This window comes from Nicotiana tabacum, chromosome 24 (assembly GCF_000715075.1).
Source record: "Nicotiana tabacum cultivar K326 chromosome 24, ASM71507v2, whole genome shotgun sequence".
NCBI lineage: Eukaryota > Viridiplantae > Streptophyta > Magnoliopsida > Solanales > Solanaceae > Nicotiana > Nicotiana tabacum.
The window spans coordinates 61920534-61935990 of NC_134103.1; the positions used below are offsets into that span (position 1 = coordinate 61920534).

A 15457-nucleotide genomic window follows, 5' to 3' on the forward strand; every position below is an offset into this window, starting at 1 on the left:
ATGAATACAATGTTTGACTAATAAAAACCACTGTCTGAAAGTATAGAACGGTACAATAACTGAAGGAAAGAGAGACAAGGTCAGCGGACGCCAAACAGCTATCTTGATAGTCTCCAACTGATAGTACTCTGAAATCTAACAATCTCCGTGTCCGAAAGCACTTGGATCTGCACACGAGGTACAGAGTGTAGTATGAGTACAACCAACTCAATAAGTAAAAAGACTAACCTCTGGCTGAAAGAAATGATGAGCTCCGCAGGTACAGTCCAGTATAACTAATGGTACAGATATGTAGGCATGCTTTCAAGTTAAACCGTTAAACTCAGTACAAGTGAAATAGATCAATACTGCATGATATGAGAAATATGATATCTCAGTAGAAAGACCTCATGTAAATACTGGTCACAAATTATCCGGTCACTCGGTACTGTTTATGGTCAATCCAGCCCAAGGGTATTCCAACCCGTATATATATACACATCGACTGACAGTCGGTCATTCAGTACCGTATAAGGCCAATCCAGCCCTGGGATAATTTTATCCCCAAATATAACTGAAACAGACAAAATCTAGGTAAACTCATTACAATACAAATAAGTAAGGCAAGTCCATGCCCTAGGAAATCCATCCTGAATATATATATAATCATCGTAAGTAAGGCAAGTCCATGCCCTAGGAAGTCCATCCCGAATATATATAATCATCTACGCTCACTGGGGGTGTGTACAGACTCCGGAGGGGCTCTTTCAGCCCAAGCGCTATAAAAAGTCATTATGGCCTACTGCAGGCGGGCAGTCCCAATCCGTATAATAACAAAGCCTATAAGGCCTGCTGCAGGCGGGCAGCCCCGATCCATAAAATAGTAAAGCCAATAAGGCCTGCTGCAGGCGGGCAGCCCCGATCCAAAACAATAATAATGTATAAAGCCATTCTGGCCTGCTGTAGGCGGGCAGCCCCGATCCATTTAATAATAACATATATAAAGCCAATATGGCATGCTGCGGCGCGTAGCTCGATCCCATAAATATCTTCACAATGGACGAATATGACTGAGTGTAAAATGTATATTTTTGAAATAATTAATTCAACAGCAATACGACCCTATGGGTCCCAAAATATCGGCACGTAGCCTACACTTGATCTTTAATAAAAGCCTCAGCTCAATTTCTCTAACATGTTCAGATAATAACATGATTCTTTAATCTTTACAAATGCACAGGATTTATTCAAGACATAATTTATATGGTGCAGGTCCACATGCTCGTCACCGATCGTGAGTGTCACCTCCAAATAATTTATATCATACCAAATTCGGGGATTCATACCCTCAGAACCAAGTTTAAAAGTGTTACTTACCTCAAACCGTGTAATTTTTTACTCCGGTATGTCTTTGCCTCGTGAATTTGCCTCCAAACGCCTCGAATCTAGCCACAATTAGTTCGTTTCAGTCAATAAAATTTATTGAAATTAATTCCATATGAAAATATAATTTTTTCATAAAAATTCGAATTTTAACTCCAAAAATCACATGTGGGGCCCACGTCTCGGAACTCGACAAAAGCTACAAAATATGAACGCACATTCAACCACGAGTCTAACCATACCAAAATTACTAAATTCCGATAACAATTCGGCCCTTAAATCCTCAAATTTATCCAAGAGGATTTTTAAACTTTTCCAACTTAATTCACCAATTAAATGATAAAAACAACCATGGATTCGGGTCATTTAATCAATATTGAGTTAAGAACACTTACCCCATTGTTTTTTCTGAAAATCTCCCAAAAATCGCCTCAATCCGAGTTCCAAATCGTTAAAAATAGAAAATGGGACGAAGTCCCAACTTAAAATTTTTGTCCAGACCTCTCTTCTTCGCGAACGCGACAGGTCCCTCGCGTTCGCGAAACACAATTCGACTACCCAAAATTTATCCCTTCGTGAACGCGACCACAACCTCGCGAGCACGCGAACGCGATGTACAACTCAGTTCCTCTTCGCGAACGTGAGGGCCCACTCGCGAACGCGAAGAGAAAATATTTCCTGCCTCAAATTCCCCTTCGCGAACGTGAGGTCCCACTCTCGAACGCGAAGAAGGAAACCAGAAAAATACACCAGCGGTCTTCAGCCAACATGCCAAGTCCAAAAATGATCTGTTAACCTCGCGAAACTCACCCGAGCCCCCTCGGACCTCAACCAAACATACCATCAAGTCCTAAAACATCATACAAACTTAGTCGAACCCTCAAATCACCTCAAACAGTGCTAAAACCATGAATCATACCCCAATTCAAGCCTAATGAACTTTAAAATTTCAAGTTTTCACAAACGACGCCGGAACCTATTCAAATCAAGTCCGATTGACCTAACCGCCCGGTCAAACTTCCCAAAAAATTCAAATTTCGGCATTTCAAGCCTAATTCCACTACGGACCTCCAAATAATTTTCCGGATACGCTCCTAAGTCTAAAATCACCATACGCAGCTATTGGAATCATCAAAACTCTATTCCGGGGTCATTTACACATAAGTCACCATCCGATCAACTATTTCAACTTAAACTTCCAACATGAAATTTTATTCTTCCAAGCTAATTCCGAAATACCTTAAAACCAAAACCAATAATTCACACAAGTCATAATACCTCGTAGGAAGTTATTCAAGACTTCAAATAGTTGAAAGGAGCGTAAATGCTCAAAACGACCGGTCGGGTCGTTACACTTCTGCCCACAATGAAAGCAGATTGAGATCCTCCAACCAAATCACTGATTACTCTTTTTAGCCTCCCAGAGATCACTTTTGTGATGATCTTATATAATGTTGTACATCATGCTATAGGCCTATAGTCTTTCACCTGTGTTGGGAAGGAGCTTTTGGATAATAGCAGTACAGTTTATGGCCTTGTTCATCTTTCGAGATTGAAAGAATTCCAATACATCTGCAAGCACATCATATTTTACCTCCTCCCAGTGTTGTGTAAAAGATTCTATTAGAAATCCATCCACACCTGGTGCCTTATCAGGTGGCATACTCTTGATAGCATCTAGGATTTCCTCTACTGTAACATCTCTAATTAAATCAAGTTGTTGTGTTCTTGTCAGACAAGCACCCTTCTTGATCACCTCATAATTGGGACAAGGAAGAATATTGGATGACTCTCCCATAAGTTTGGTAAAAAATGAGATGAACTGCTTTTTTACCTGTTTTGGATATGTAATTTTAACTCCAACATCATTGTATATATAATTGATAGTATTTGTACTTGTGCGTAGCTTCCATTGAGCATGAAAATTTTTTGTGTTTGAATCTCCACATTGTATCCAGTTGGCTCAGGATTTCTGTCTTAAGACTTGTTCCTCGACATTGCTCCACTTCTCCACTTCAAAAATTGCTTCCTTCTCTTGTTCAATAAGAGTCTGGCATGATTGTAATAACTCCAACTTCTGTTTAGCCTGGTTCATCTTTTGTTGGTATGAAGCCATATATGTATTGAGCTCCCTCAAGGCCTCCTTCAATGTTTTAAGTTTCAGCCATGTTCTTGATATTACTACTCCTCTATATTCCTGTCTCCACGCCCCTTTCACAATCCCTTCAAATTTTGGGTGATGTAACATGTATTATATAATTTGAAGGGTCTAGGATGTAGTTCCTATTATATACATCGTTGACTTCTCAGTTTAGTTGTAATTTATTTTATTTGGCTTACCTAGCAGGTTGGGTTAGGTGCTATCACGACTAGGTAGATTTTGGGTCGTGACATTTAACCTAAGTGATTTAGACACAAACAGAAAGTGAAGTTCGAAAATCAAATAACACAATAATTTTACGTGGAAAACCTCCTTGCTCAAGGGAGTAAAAATCAGGATCTACCCTCGTAAGATTTGCCTTAAAAATTCGCTAACTTCAAAGAACCGTTTTAGGTTACAACCCAATAACCAAAGGGACTAACTCTAGTACCTTAACTCCTACCATCAACCCAATTGTAACTACTCCTTTCTGAGCTAACTCTAGCTTAGAAATCAAAACAAAACATTAAGATTTGTTCACCTACTATTACACTTCTTAATAAGCAGGATGGGCTACAATAGAGATCAATTGACTCAACCTAACTAGCTAAAGAACTTCAGCAGCTTCGTTTTAGGAACATGTTATCTTCAGTTGAGCAGCTTGAATCTCTGAAAGTACCTCTTGTTATGAATTACTATTTGCCTTGAATGAATGTAGTGTCTGTGCGAAAATAGCAATCATCTTGAATAGCAGCAACATGGCGCTTTACATAGGAGTGAGGCTTAGCCGAAATCCTTCTCCAAGTTCAGCTCCAAGACCTTAAATAATTCGCTCACCTCTTGAGGAAAATAAATCCCAAAAGGATTCTATTTTCTTTCCTTAAAAGACTACTTCACACGTCTTTATTTTGATGCACGCATTGCCATAATTAATAGTCCATGTTGAACACATTCTTTCAGCTAATATTTTTCTTGGATCCCACGAATAAAATCTTATTGTTTATCAACATGAATCATTTTTCCAACTCAAACCAACTTGCACTGGGAAATGGTCTTCACCTTCTGGTCATAGATTTCAACAGTCGAGTGGGGAAATACCTGACTTTGAAGTGGGGACTAGTAATCAGTGGAAGGTACGTCACGTGAGAGGCACGAGTCTCCAAGGGAACAATTGCTCAGTGGATTTGATTTATTCGGATGCTATCTTTGAGCTGAGAGAGATTGCGGAACGTATGGTTCGGTCCGGGTACGAAAATGAGTGTTGTCAAGTTTATTCAAGTATTCATCGCGAGGTTTTGGATGAGTGTTTGAGCATTCTCGGAGTTGAGTACTGCAGATGTCCAGAGGATTGATTGGTGGCCGTTGGATGAGAAAACGAAATATGGATATATGCACTGAAATTCTGGTGTGAATCCTTCTATCGGCTGAAAAACGCCTCTGTGAGCAGATTTTTTAGTGCTCGGATTTGGTTAAAGAGGTGTGTTTTGTAGAGACTGCAAAGGGATGTGTAATGCAGCTATTGAATTTTGGAGAAGCTTTGGCGATTTGGCGGAGATCATATGAGAAGTTGTTATATGTAGGATGCGTTTTGCCGGACTTAAACTTGCTTTTTAGTGAAGAAGCTGGTGACATAGTGTGCTATTAAAGGGACATTTGTGGAGTTTGAAAATGCAGTTCAGGGGGGAGTCTTAGAGGAAACCAACACAAGGTGGTAAATCTACCCGCTGACTCATTATGTGAAATTCCTTGTTGATTATAGTGATACACTGAATAAGCTTTTAAAGAATTGGAATCTGATAGTTCACGCGTTCATAATTTGGAATTAGAGAAAATTACACCACTTGGGAGGCGGTTGATGTCACTGTTAGAGGCCAATATCGACAAGTCGAGGATGTATGAGGACAGTGGAATGCAATATATATTTTTGATGAATATTATTAAGATGTATCATATGTATTTTGTGCGTAACATTAGATATATTTTGTGATCTATTGTCATGAGTTGTCTGCCATGATTGTATTGTATCATACATAAAGAATATTACTTTATTAAGTTAATAGTTGTAAATCTTGATTAGCATTCAACATAGTAATAATCACTAATCAAGATTTCGAGTAAGATTAGCACTCTTAAGATATAAAACAATATTACTGACACATCTAATGTGTCTAACGCTGCAAATCTGAACAATCATCTATTGACCAAAGAAATAAGAAACCTAAACAGATTCAAAGAAATGGGCAACGTATAGCTCAACCTGAAATCCGTAGTAGACAGGTGCAAGATTTTGAAATCTAGCAGTTCTTTATCTTTTCTACTTTGCTTTCTTCTAATATTTGGTATTAGAACAATACCAACATGCGGGACATGAAATGGAAATAAATCCACATTGAAAAACTAGATAGTCGATAGAATAGAATGAACTTATAGAGTCGGACAAACCATATAGACTTGGTCCACTCAACATTTTCCTCTATCCCCAAAAAAGTTTGCAGATCAGAGTCTCCTCCATGTACATGGGATTAATCAAGTAAACTCAGATTTGCACTGCTTGACGGTCTGACAAACAACTTAACTGAGCCATGCCGATATGAACAACTGTACTTATAAAGGTCGATATCTCCCCTACAGCCAAATAAATTGGGCCAAATTAAACAAAAGAATCATGGGTTATAGAGGACGACCAATAAATATCATGTTTAAAGCCCCTAAGCTTTTCAAGAAAATCTTAAATAAGCCCTTAAGCCATTTTTAGTGTCACTCAACTGCTTAAACTTTTATTATGGTACCACACAACCCACTCTTCTCAAGTTCTACTAATAAAAAAGTTATCTTAGGAACTAGAGAGCAATTTAGATTTTTCTTATTATCAAAGGGGCTCAAATATTTCCATCCTCCTATGTGTTAGCATCCCCTAACTTTGAAAAGGAAATTCTGCCACCTTTCTAGCATAAAGAGAGGAGAAAAATATTCTTTAAACACCTAAATTTAACTATTTATTAAATAAAAGTGACGGAAAGGGTTAAAACAAAACAAAAGTCCACGGGCTTGAGTGAGCTAAAAGTAGTGGTAACCGCTTACGCGAGACCTTTTTAAAAGTTTTAAGGGCTTGCCTTTAATACCTTTATTAAGCCTCGGAACTAGTTCCAAGATCAAATTAAACAAGCAAGTATTATAATGTAATTCCTAAACCTCTGTTTGTATGGTCAAGATAGAGCATAAAGAATAGGAAAACATATTGAAACATGGAATTACATTTGAATGATGAGTGGCCAGCACGACATGGAACTACATTTGAGTTATCCAGAAATTGGAAGATAAGAATGGGCCAGAATATATCAAACCATGTCCAAAATGATGCAAAGTAAGGTGGTAATCATATCCAACTCCTAGGGAGATTAAAGCTTCTCCATGTAAAATATGTCTTTCCCACTTGTCAAAATATGTATCAATCTTTTCAGCCTCAAAGGCAATCTTTCAACTATGTTAGAACAGGGAGTAACGCGAACAGTAGTGAATTAACTAACATATGAAAGTACATTACCTTCTAGTCAGGGACAGTAGAGAATTATACCACATTTGTTTGTTGGGGTACACATCTACGATCTATCTGATATTTGCACCTACAAGTTTAAGAGTGATGATATAGAGAACAGTCAATGTTGCAAGCTCATTGATGATTTCTGGAGAGAAATCTTCAGCAAAAGAGAGAAGAGGAAGAAGAGAGATCAACGAGACTATGGAGAGAACATTTCTCTGATATTAGAAAATGAAAAATTAAAAATACAAAGACTAACTACCTTCAGTTATATACTGTACACTAACCGGCCTTTTAACTGTGTCCAGCTGTCACTAACTGCCTAACTGTCATTAACTAAGCTAAATAACTATTGTTAAGCTCCTATTATTTCAACACCCTCCCTCAAGCTGTTGGTTGAAATATGTCTATCAACCCCAGCTTGGATAAAAGATAGTTATGCTGCAGTTTGCCAAGGCTCTTTGTCAGTAAGTTTGCCAGTTGCTCCTTGGTCGAGATATGAAAGTTTTTGATCATCCCTTGAACAATCTTCTCCCTAACAAAGTGACAATCAATGTCAATGTGCTTAGTTCTCTCATGAAAAATGGGATTGGCTGCAATCTGAATGGCAGCTTTACTATCACAATATAGAGAGATAGGCAGATTGACACCAACTCCCAGCTCACAATCCTGTTAACTAACCAGGTCAGTTCAGCAACTGTGGAAGCCATGCTTCTGAATTCTGCCTCTGCTGAGCTTCTGGCTACTGTGTCCTGTTTCTTCGACTTCCACTTCCAGGATATGGTAGCCTCCCCAAACTTCACTAGATACCCTGTAACAGACCTCCTAGTTTGTAGACAGCCTCCCCAATCTGAATCACAATAGGCTACAAGTGTGTCAGAGCTGTCTGAAGGCATTAATAGGCCTAGACCAGGAGCTACCTTGATGTATCTTACCACTCTGAGAGCAGCCTCTAGGTGTGACTGCTTTGGCTTGTGCATAAATTGGCTGAGCACTTGCACAGCATAGACAATATCAATTCTGGTCATAGTGAGATATAACAATCTTCCTATGAGCCTCTGATATTGACCTGGATCTTGACCTGGATCTGCCAATAGATTGTCATCTTTTGTTACTTCAGATACTGAGTCTCCTTTGATGAAAGAATCATATTCTTCAAATGTGAGTTTCACATTAGATTCCAATGGAGTACCAGCTGGTTTGGATAAGTTCCAAACCCATTTCAGAGATAAGTTCCAATGCATATTTCCGTTGACTTATTACTATGCCTTTCCTGGATCTAGCAAATTCTATCCCAAGAAAGAATTTTTGTTCACCCAAATCCTTCATTTTGAACTTGAGCTTGAGATCATTCCTGGTTTTGACTATCAAATTAGAACAGTTCCCTGTCACTAGTAGATCATCTACATAGGCCAAGACAACTACCAGTGCAGCATGCTCCCTTTTGGTGAAAAGAGAGTAATCATAGTGACTTTGAGTAAAGCCAAGATCCAGTAAAGCATCAATTAGCTTTTTGTTCCATTGCCTAGGGGCTTGCTTTAAGCCATAGAATGATTTATGAAGTTTGCAGACATTAGGAATCCCTCCCTGGCTTGCAAACCCCTGAGGAATGGCCATATAAACTTCTTCTAGAAGATCACCTTGCAAAAAAGCATTGTGGACATCCATTTGGCAGATAGGCCAATGCTTGGCTGCTGCATTAGCAATGACAGATCTCACTTTTGGCCACAAGAGAGAGTTTCTGTGTAATCTAGCCCCTCCTGTTGGCTATAGCCCTTAGCTACTAGCCTGGCTTTATACCTCTCCACAGCTCTTGATGCAGTGTACTTCACCTTGTACACCCATTTGCAGCCTATAGGCGTCTTGCCAGGAGGAAGGTCAACAATACTCCAAGTGTTGTCCTCTAAGGCTGCAATCTCTGATTGCATAGCCTCTATCCACTGTTCTACAATAGCGGAATAAGCAGTAAGAGCAATTCCAAAAGACTGAGATATGTTGGCATAGGAAACATAATTAGACATGGGATAACAGCAGTTAGCATTCCCTTGCTGCTGAGTGACATAGTCTTTTAGCCATACAGGTGGTCTACTGGTTCTGGTGGATTTCCTGCTTGCCTCTGGTGCATTTGAAGACATAGGAATGTCATGTGCTGTAGAGTTGGAAGCATCAACTGTCTCAGTGGATGCCAGCATGACAGAAGGTTGCACAATTGCTTCTGGCATGACAGTGTCTGAGGCTAACTCAGCAGACTCAACAGCCTCTGATATAGAAGAAATAGAAGGAGCAGTGGAGGAGATAGTGGTTAAGTCTAGGACGGGAAATAAGGAGGAGATAGTAGTAGGAAGATGTTTAAATGGAAATACATCTTCTTTGAACACTACTTCTCTGCTAACTCCTTGAGTGGATAGCATACATTTTATATCCCTTTTGTGTCATGGAGTAACCAAGGAATATGGCAGGAACAGCTCTTGGTGAGAATTTGTCCCCTCTTTTGAGGTATGTGACATATCCCAAGCAACCAAATACCCTCAGATGACTTAATGAAGGCAAGTGACCATGTAACACCTCATAGGGACACTTGCCTTGAAGAGTAGGTGTAGGTACTCGGTTGATCACATAAACAGCAGTTAGAGCACAGTCTCCCCAAAACTTTAGAGGAACTGATGCCTGGAACCTCAATGCTCTTGCAGTGTCTAGAATGTATCTGTGTCTCCTCTCTGCCACACAAGAACTCTGATGAATGATTCCAAAGGATTGAAAGAGTGCTGTCATGTGTGAATTAAAGAACTCACAGCCATTGTCAGTTCTGAGCACTTTTACAGAACATGAATAGACATTCTGAATCATGAGTAAGAAATTTCTTAACACTACGATTACTTCACCTTTGGAAGGTAGCAAGAAAATCCAAGTGTACCTGGAGTGATCATCTACTAAAGTTAGAAAGTACCTTTTTCCATCGTATGTAGGAACTCTGTAAGGGCCCCAAACATTTCCATGAATAGTATGAAAGCAAGTACTAACAAGTACTAAAAACAGTAAACTCAAAGGAAATGGCAGTCTTGATTGTTTACCTAATGGACAAACAGTACAATGACCTTCAGACTTATCAAGTTCTACAGACTGAAATTCTTTCATCCTTTTCAGAGTACTAAGTGGCACATGGCCTAGTCGTTTATGCCAAAGATCTACACTTATTCTACTGCCAATTATTGTATTTACAGCAACATACTTTGAGAAATCTTTTGAAGCATTACACTGTGGAACAGTTGTCACAGCAGAATCCACATGAAGCTTGCTATTATGGTTGATCACATATAGACCATTGTCCTCTCTACCAATCCCCTTCACTTTGCCACTAAAGAGATCCTGAAAAAATGAAGAAGTCAGGAAAGAATAAGGCTGCACACTTTAGTTCTTTTGTCAGCTTTGATACAGACAAGAGACTGTATTGGAATCCAGGTATATGCATCACATTGGTTATCTTTTGACCCGGAAAAAGATAGGTAGAACCTATGCGATTGACAGTAACTGACTCTCCCGTAGGTAGATGAACTTTGTACTCTTTAGATTTATCACATAAGCTACTTTCAGTCAAAATTTGTTTGTTGTTAACTATGTGATTTGATGCCCAGAATCTACTATCCACTTAATTAGATCCTCACTAGTGGTAGTAGCTGCATTTGCTATACCTGCAGGCACAGATGAGTTACCATTCTCATTCCCTTGCCAAGCATCTGCAGAATTTGAGTGTACTGCTCCTGAGTGAATTGTGGAATTCCTGCTAGTCCAACTTGAATGTTCTGATTCTGAACTTGACAAGGTGCTGCATTTCTAGCCAAGTTAGCACTTGCACCAAAAACATCACCAATAGGAGCAGAGTTGGCATCATTGTTAGATTGGTTGTCTCTAACATAGTTGACAGAGGGAGTCTTCTTCTTAGCTTTGAAGTCTGCTGGATATCCTACCAGCTTATAGTATGTATCTCTGGTGTGCCCTTTGAAATGACAATAGTCACAGTAAGGGTTGTTCTTCTTGGGCCTATAGACAGGTCCTGAGTTAGAAGATCCTCCTTTGTTATTGTACATGGCAGTGTTGCCAGGACTGGGTGAATTAGTAGCCCTGTAAGCTCCGTTGTTGCTAAACAATGCTATTCCCTCATTTATCTCAGGCACGTGTAGGAGACAGTGATCTCCTACTTCCTCAGATATTATCATAGCATATGCCTTATTAATCGAAGGGGTTGGTGACATCATCATAATCTGATTGCTAGACTGAGCATATGATTCATTCAACTCCATTAGAAACTGCAGAAGTCTTTGAGACTCAAAGTGCTCAACATACTTTTTGGACTCTTCACAACCACAACCAGGACAGGGCACCAAGGCATCAAATTCTGCCCACAATTCCTTCAGTTTTGAGAAATAGACTCAAACTGATGAGATACCCTGAGTTAAGGTGGCTATTTGTCTATGAAGGTACAAAATTCTAGATCCGTTTACTTTATCAAAAGTTTCCCTAAGGTGTGTCCAAACCTTCTGAGCACTCGTAGCATACACCATACCACTCAGTAATTCATTGCTAACAGAATTCATTATCCATGAAAGCACTATAGCATTGCACTTCTCCCACAGCTCATGCAAAGATGGATCAAATTTGTCCTTAGAATACCTACCATCGACAAATCCTAATTTGCTCTTTCCAAGTAAACTAACTCGCGTAGAACTGCTCCATAGGGCATAATTCTCAAGTCCAGTGAGTTTAATTGAGATTAGCGAGCTACCTGGAGTATCGCAAGGCTGGAGAAAGAGTGGATGATGCTGATCTACAACTGGAATTGCGTCAATGCTGCCTCTAGCTGGAGGTGGTGCAGGAATATCAGGAGTACCGTCTGAACTCTCAATCGCCATTGATGATGAAGTTGAAAACTCAGAGAAATTTCTGAATTGTGAAACCCTAACTCCTCAAAGACGAATCGCACCAACAATGGTGACTCGAAAGCAATTGGGTGAAATGAAGAACAATTGAAGATAGCACCAGAGAGGAGTGAACGGAGCTCGGATCAATCCGCAACCTCTGATACCATGATGATTTCTGGAGAGCGATCTTCAGCAAAAGAGAGAAGTGGAAGAAGAGAGATCAACGAGACTATGGAGAGAACATTTCTCTGATATTAGAAAATGAAAAAGTGAAAATACAAAGACTAACTACCTTCAGTTATATACTGTACACTAACCGACCTTTTAATTTAGCTGTGTCCAGTTGTCACTAACTGCCTAACTGTCATTAACTAAGCTAACTAACTACTGTTAAGCTCCTATTATTTCAACACTCATGCTGACAAGGTATATCCTCTAGATAGAGAAAACTATCAAAACCCAATTCTTTTGCTAAATTCATCATCGTGGCTCCTAACACAGTACATTGACTTCAACATTGTTTCTAAAGTGCCTTTTGTCAATTGGAACTGCACATCCTTTTCTTCACAGCTAGATGTTGCATCACCTTGAAGCTGCGTGGAGCATGCTTTAGAAAAACAGTTATAAGTACAAGACTTTCCATTTGTCACATTAAAATGAAAAGACAACATGAAAAGCAAAGTCAATATACTCTTTCCTGAACTTCAGAAGCTTGAGGCCGAAAAGGAAATAAAATGGAAAAAACTCACTTTTTCTTTGCTCAATAATGATTGCTAATAGACAAAACTCGAGGAATGAGTAAGACTTGGTTTGGAAAGGCTTAATATATGACCAATCACATAAGAAAGCAGTCCGTAAATGTTAAGCAATTGATTTTTTCATCATAGGAGTGAAATACCATGGAAATTCTCTTTCTTCTCTTCTCCAGATTGACATGCCAAGATAGATAACTTGTACCTTTTTCTATAATGGTACAAAAGTAGCTAGGTAGTTTGTACCTTTAAATTTGTAATTGCTGCAGGGTCTCCAATTTCACTGCGCTCATTTCCCCTGGTCCACATCATTGCTCTCAGTTGAGGCAGGATGACCTGATTGTGGATAAGATTCAACTTTAGTGTTCCATTCTTCAACTAGATAATAGTAATACTACATGCATTACAGCTGAACCTATTGAGACAGTTTCAGACCCGGTCATTAGCTGTATCTTCTTTAGCTATATCTTCCCGCCACTCCTTTTGAAATTTTTGCAGTAGAAGTGTTAATAACCTTTGTAATTCGGGTTGAACCTCAGCAGGAAACAACTTTTGCATTTCATCCTTCTTGGCATTCTCATAAACACATTTGCGAATCAAAATACGAAGGCACACCAGAAGCTGCAAAACAAACATGTAAATATGATGGCTGATATAGGAATCACATTACTTGAAGTAAAAAAAAATTGAGAACGGTAACAATTATCACATTACTTGAAGTAATTCCCATATCTTTTCCTTTCTTCCCTTTTTTTAATAGGTAAACTTTTAATAACTAATGTAAGAAACTTCAGGAATGAAACCAAATAAGCTAATTATGCAAAATAGAGATGACTAGAGATTACAGATAAAATTTTACATTCTTACAACTAATAAAACAGGCATTTTTATACGATACTTAGACGTAAACAATATTCACATAGAGAAAACTCCAGCAACCTGATCACCATTGGCACAAATTTAACCTATTCAGTTGTGCTAAAATTTGAAAGGAAATGATTTCTCAAATCTTCTTCTTCTTTCTCAGTGGCTGACTTTTCCAACTCCTTAAAGTCTGCTTGACATTGGATGGCATAACACAGTGCATCCCATACGAATTCAAAAACATGCCACATATTTTCCAAACATACTTGCAAACAAAAAAAGATGATTCATGGACCCCCTCTTCCTCTACAAATATAACACTGGATATATAGGTTAAAGCCACTGCTCTGCAACTTATCTTGTGTCAAACAAGATGAATCCAACCAAGAATTCAACTTTGCTTGGAACCTCGGATGTCCATGTTATTTTCCAAGTCATTCAACGAAAAATAAAGTATGACTTAGACAAACTTTAGACTAGTTGTTTAGTCTAAAACTCCACCACAAAGTAATACCCTATTTTTTAAGGCAGTAAGTTGAGCATATTAGCAACAACGGGTTTGAACATATAAATTCGTTTTTCAATTGCATAGGTAATTAAATTCATCTGCAAGTGAACAGATATAAAGACAGGTGGAAGGAGGGAGTATATGGAAGTGAAGAGAGCTTTACAGGGTCGAGGTCAGAATCATTAGAAAGTTGAAGCATTTCGCCGAATATTTGGCGGTCAGCGGCGTCAAGGCCAGTCTTACGAGTTCTCCACAGAGCTTCAAGTATATATTCTATTGATTCCTTCGAATTGGCTCTCCCCAACAGCGCTAAATGCTTCCACACGCTCATCTTCCTTCCCAACTGGTATTCTTTGCTCCGACTTTAACAATTCAAGCTATTCTTAAATGCTTCGGTTATGGGCTAGGTTGTTGTGGACTTGGGGTGATTGACAGCGTAGGGGTGGCAAACGGGCGGCTCGGTTGGATACGGGTAATTTTAAAAACTAATAAATTATTCGACCCGACCTATATTTGAGACGGATAAAAAATAAGTTATCCATATCCATATTATCTATCGCTTCTTGAATATGATCACTTTTGAAAGAATTTTTAGCTAGCGTTTGGCTATAGATTCCCAAATTTGTTTTGAAAAATCTGATTTGGATGAAGTTTGGTTTGAAGATGAAAATGTATTTGGACATGATTTTTCAAAATATATTTTACTTTTTATTTGAAAAACATGAAACATGACTTATACCCACAAGTTCTAAAAACTATCACAAATAACAAATAGTACCATTATCACAAATCATAGCCCAGAACATAAATAAGTTTGGTACAAAATTATCATTTTTATAATGAACTATATAAATTATTAATTACAGTAAAATCCCATTAGAAAATTACGGCTCCTAATTAAAAAGAAAAAGTTAACTGATATGAGTGTTCAAAAAGCCATTAAGCCTACAAATCAGAAGCAAAAGTAAGATGCACAAAGGATTGAGCTGATAAGGGAGCATATTCATCAAATATTTAGTTGGCCGTAATAAATGTGGGCTCTTTTATAAATTATAAAAGTTTGGGATAATATTTAAAGAATTTTAAAAGTGTAACGGTCATATTTTAGCCCAAAATCAGCAATTGAGGTGATTTTGGGATTTGGGATTTGGGATTTTGCCAAAATGTGGGCAAAATCTATGGCCAAACATGTGTTTACCAAATAAATCCCAAATTTATTTTGGCAAAACTCATGGCCAAACGGGTCCTTAGTCTCCCAAACTTGAGTAACCCCTAATTTGAGGCTTTACAAATATAAAAGTTAAACACATTAGTTATCCATTAGTTATCCATTTGGTTAAGCATTTTCTAAGTGGATAATATGGTATCTCCATATTC

The 15457-nt window shown here is 38.5% G+C and overlaps 1 protein-coding gene across 5 annotated transcripts; it reads right to left on the minus strand.

Moving 5' to 3' along the window:
* Positions 1–30: 30 nt before the first annotated feature.
* LOC107806795 (uncharacterized) lies at positions 31–14535 on the minus strand. Of its 5 annotated transcripts, XR_012706682.1 has the most exons (5): positions 14244–14531; positions 13144–13329; positions 12955–13044; positions 7047–7125; positions 5560–6127 (listed from the first exon to the last, which is right to left on the minus strand). XR_012706682.1 is itself a non-coding variant. In XM_075248199.1 (4 exons), exons 1-4 carry the CDS (start codon positions 14409–14411, stop codon positions 99–101), a joined length of 513 nt encoding a protein of 170 aa, XP_075104300.1. In that variant the 5' UTR covers positions 14412–14533; the 3' UTR covers positions 31–98. The 5 variants fall into 5 exon arrangements, 4 of the variants coding, with proteins under 4 accessions (XP_075104300.1, XP_016486517.1, XP_075104299.1 ...); XM_075248199.1 differs by lacking the exons at positions 5560–6127; positions 7047–7125 and adding an exon at positions 31–167 and having other exon boundaries at positions 14244–14533; XM_016631031.2 differs by lacking the exon at positions 7047–7125 and having other exon boundaries at positions 14244–14532.
* Positions 14536–15457: the final 922 nt, after the last annotated feature.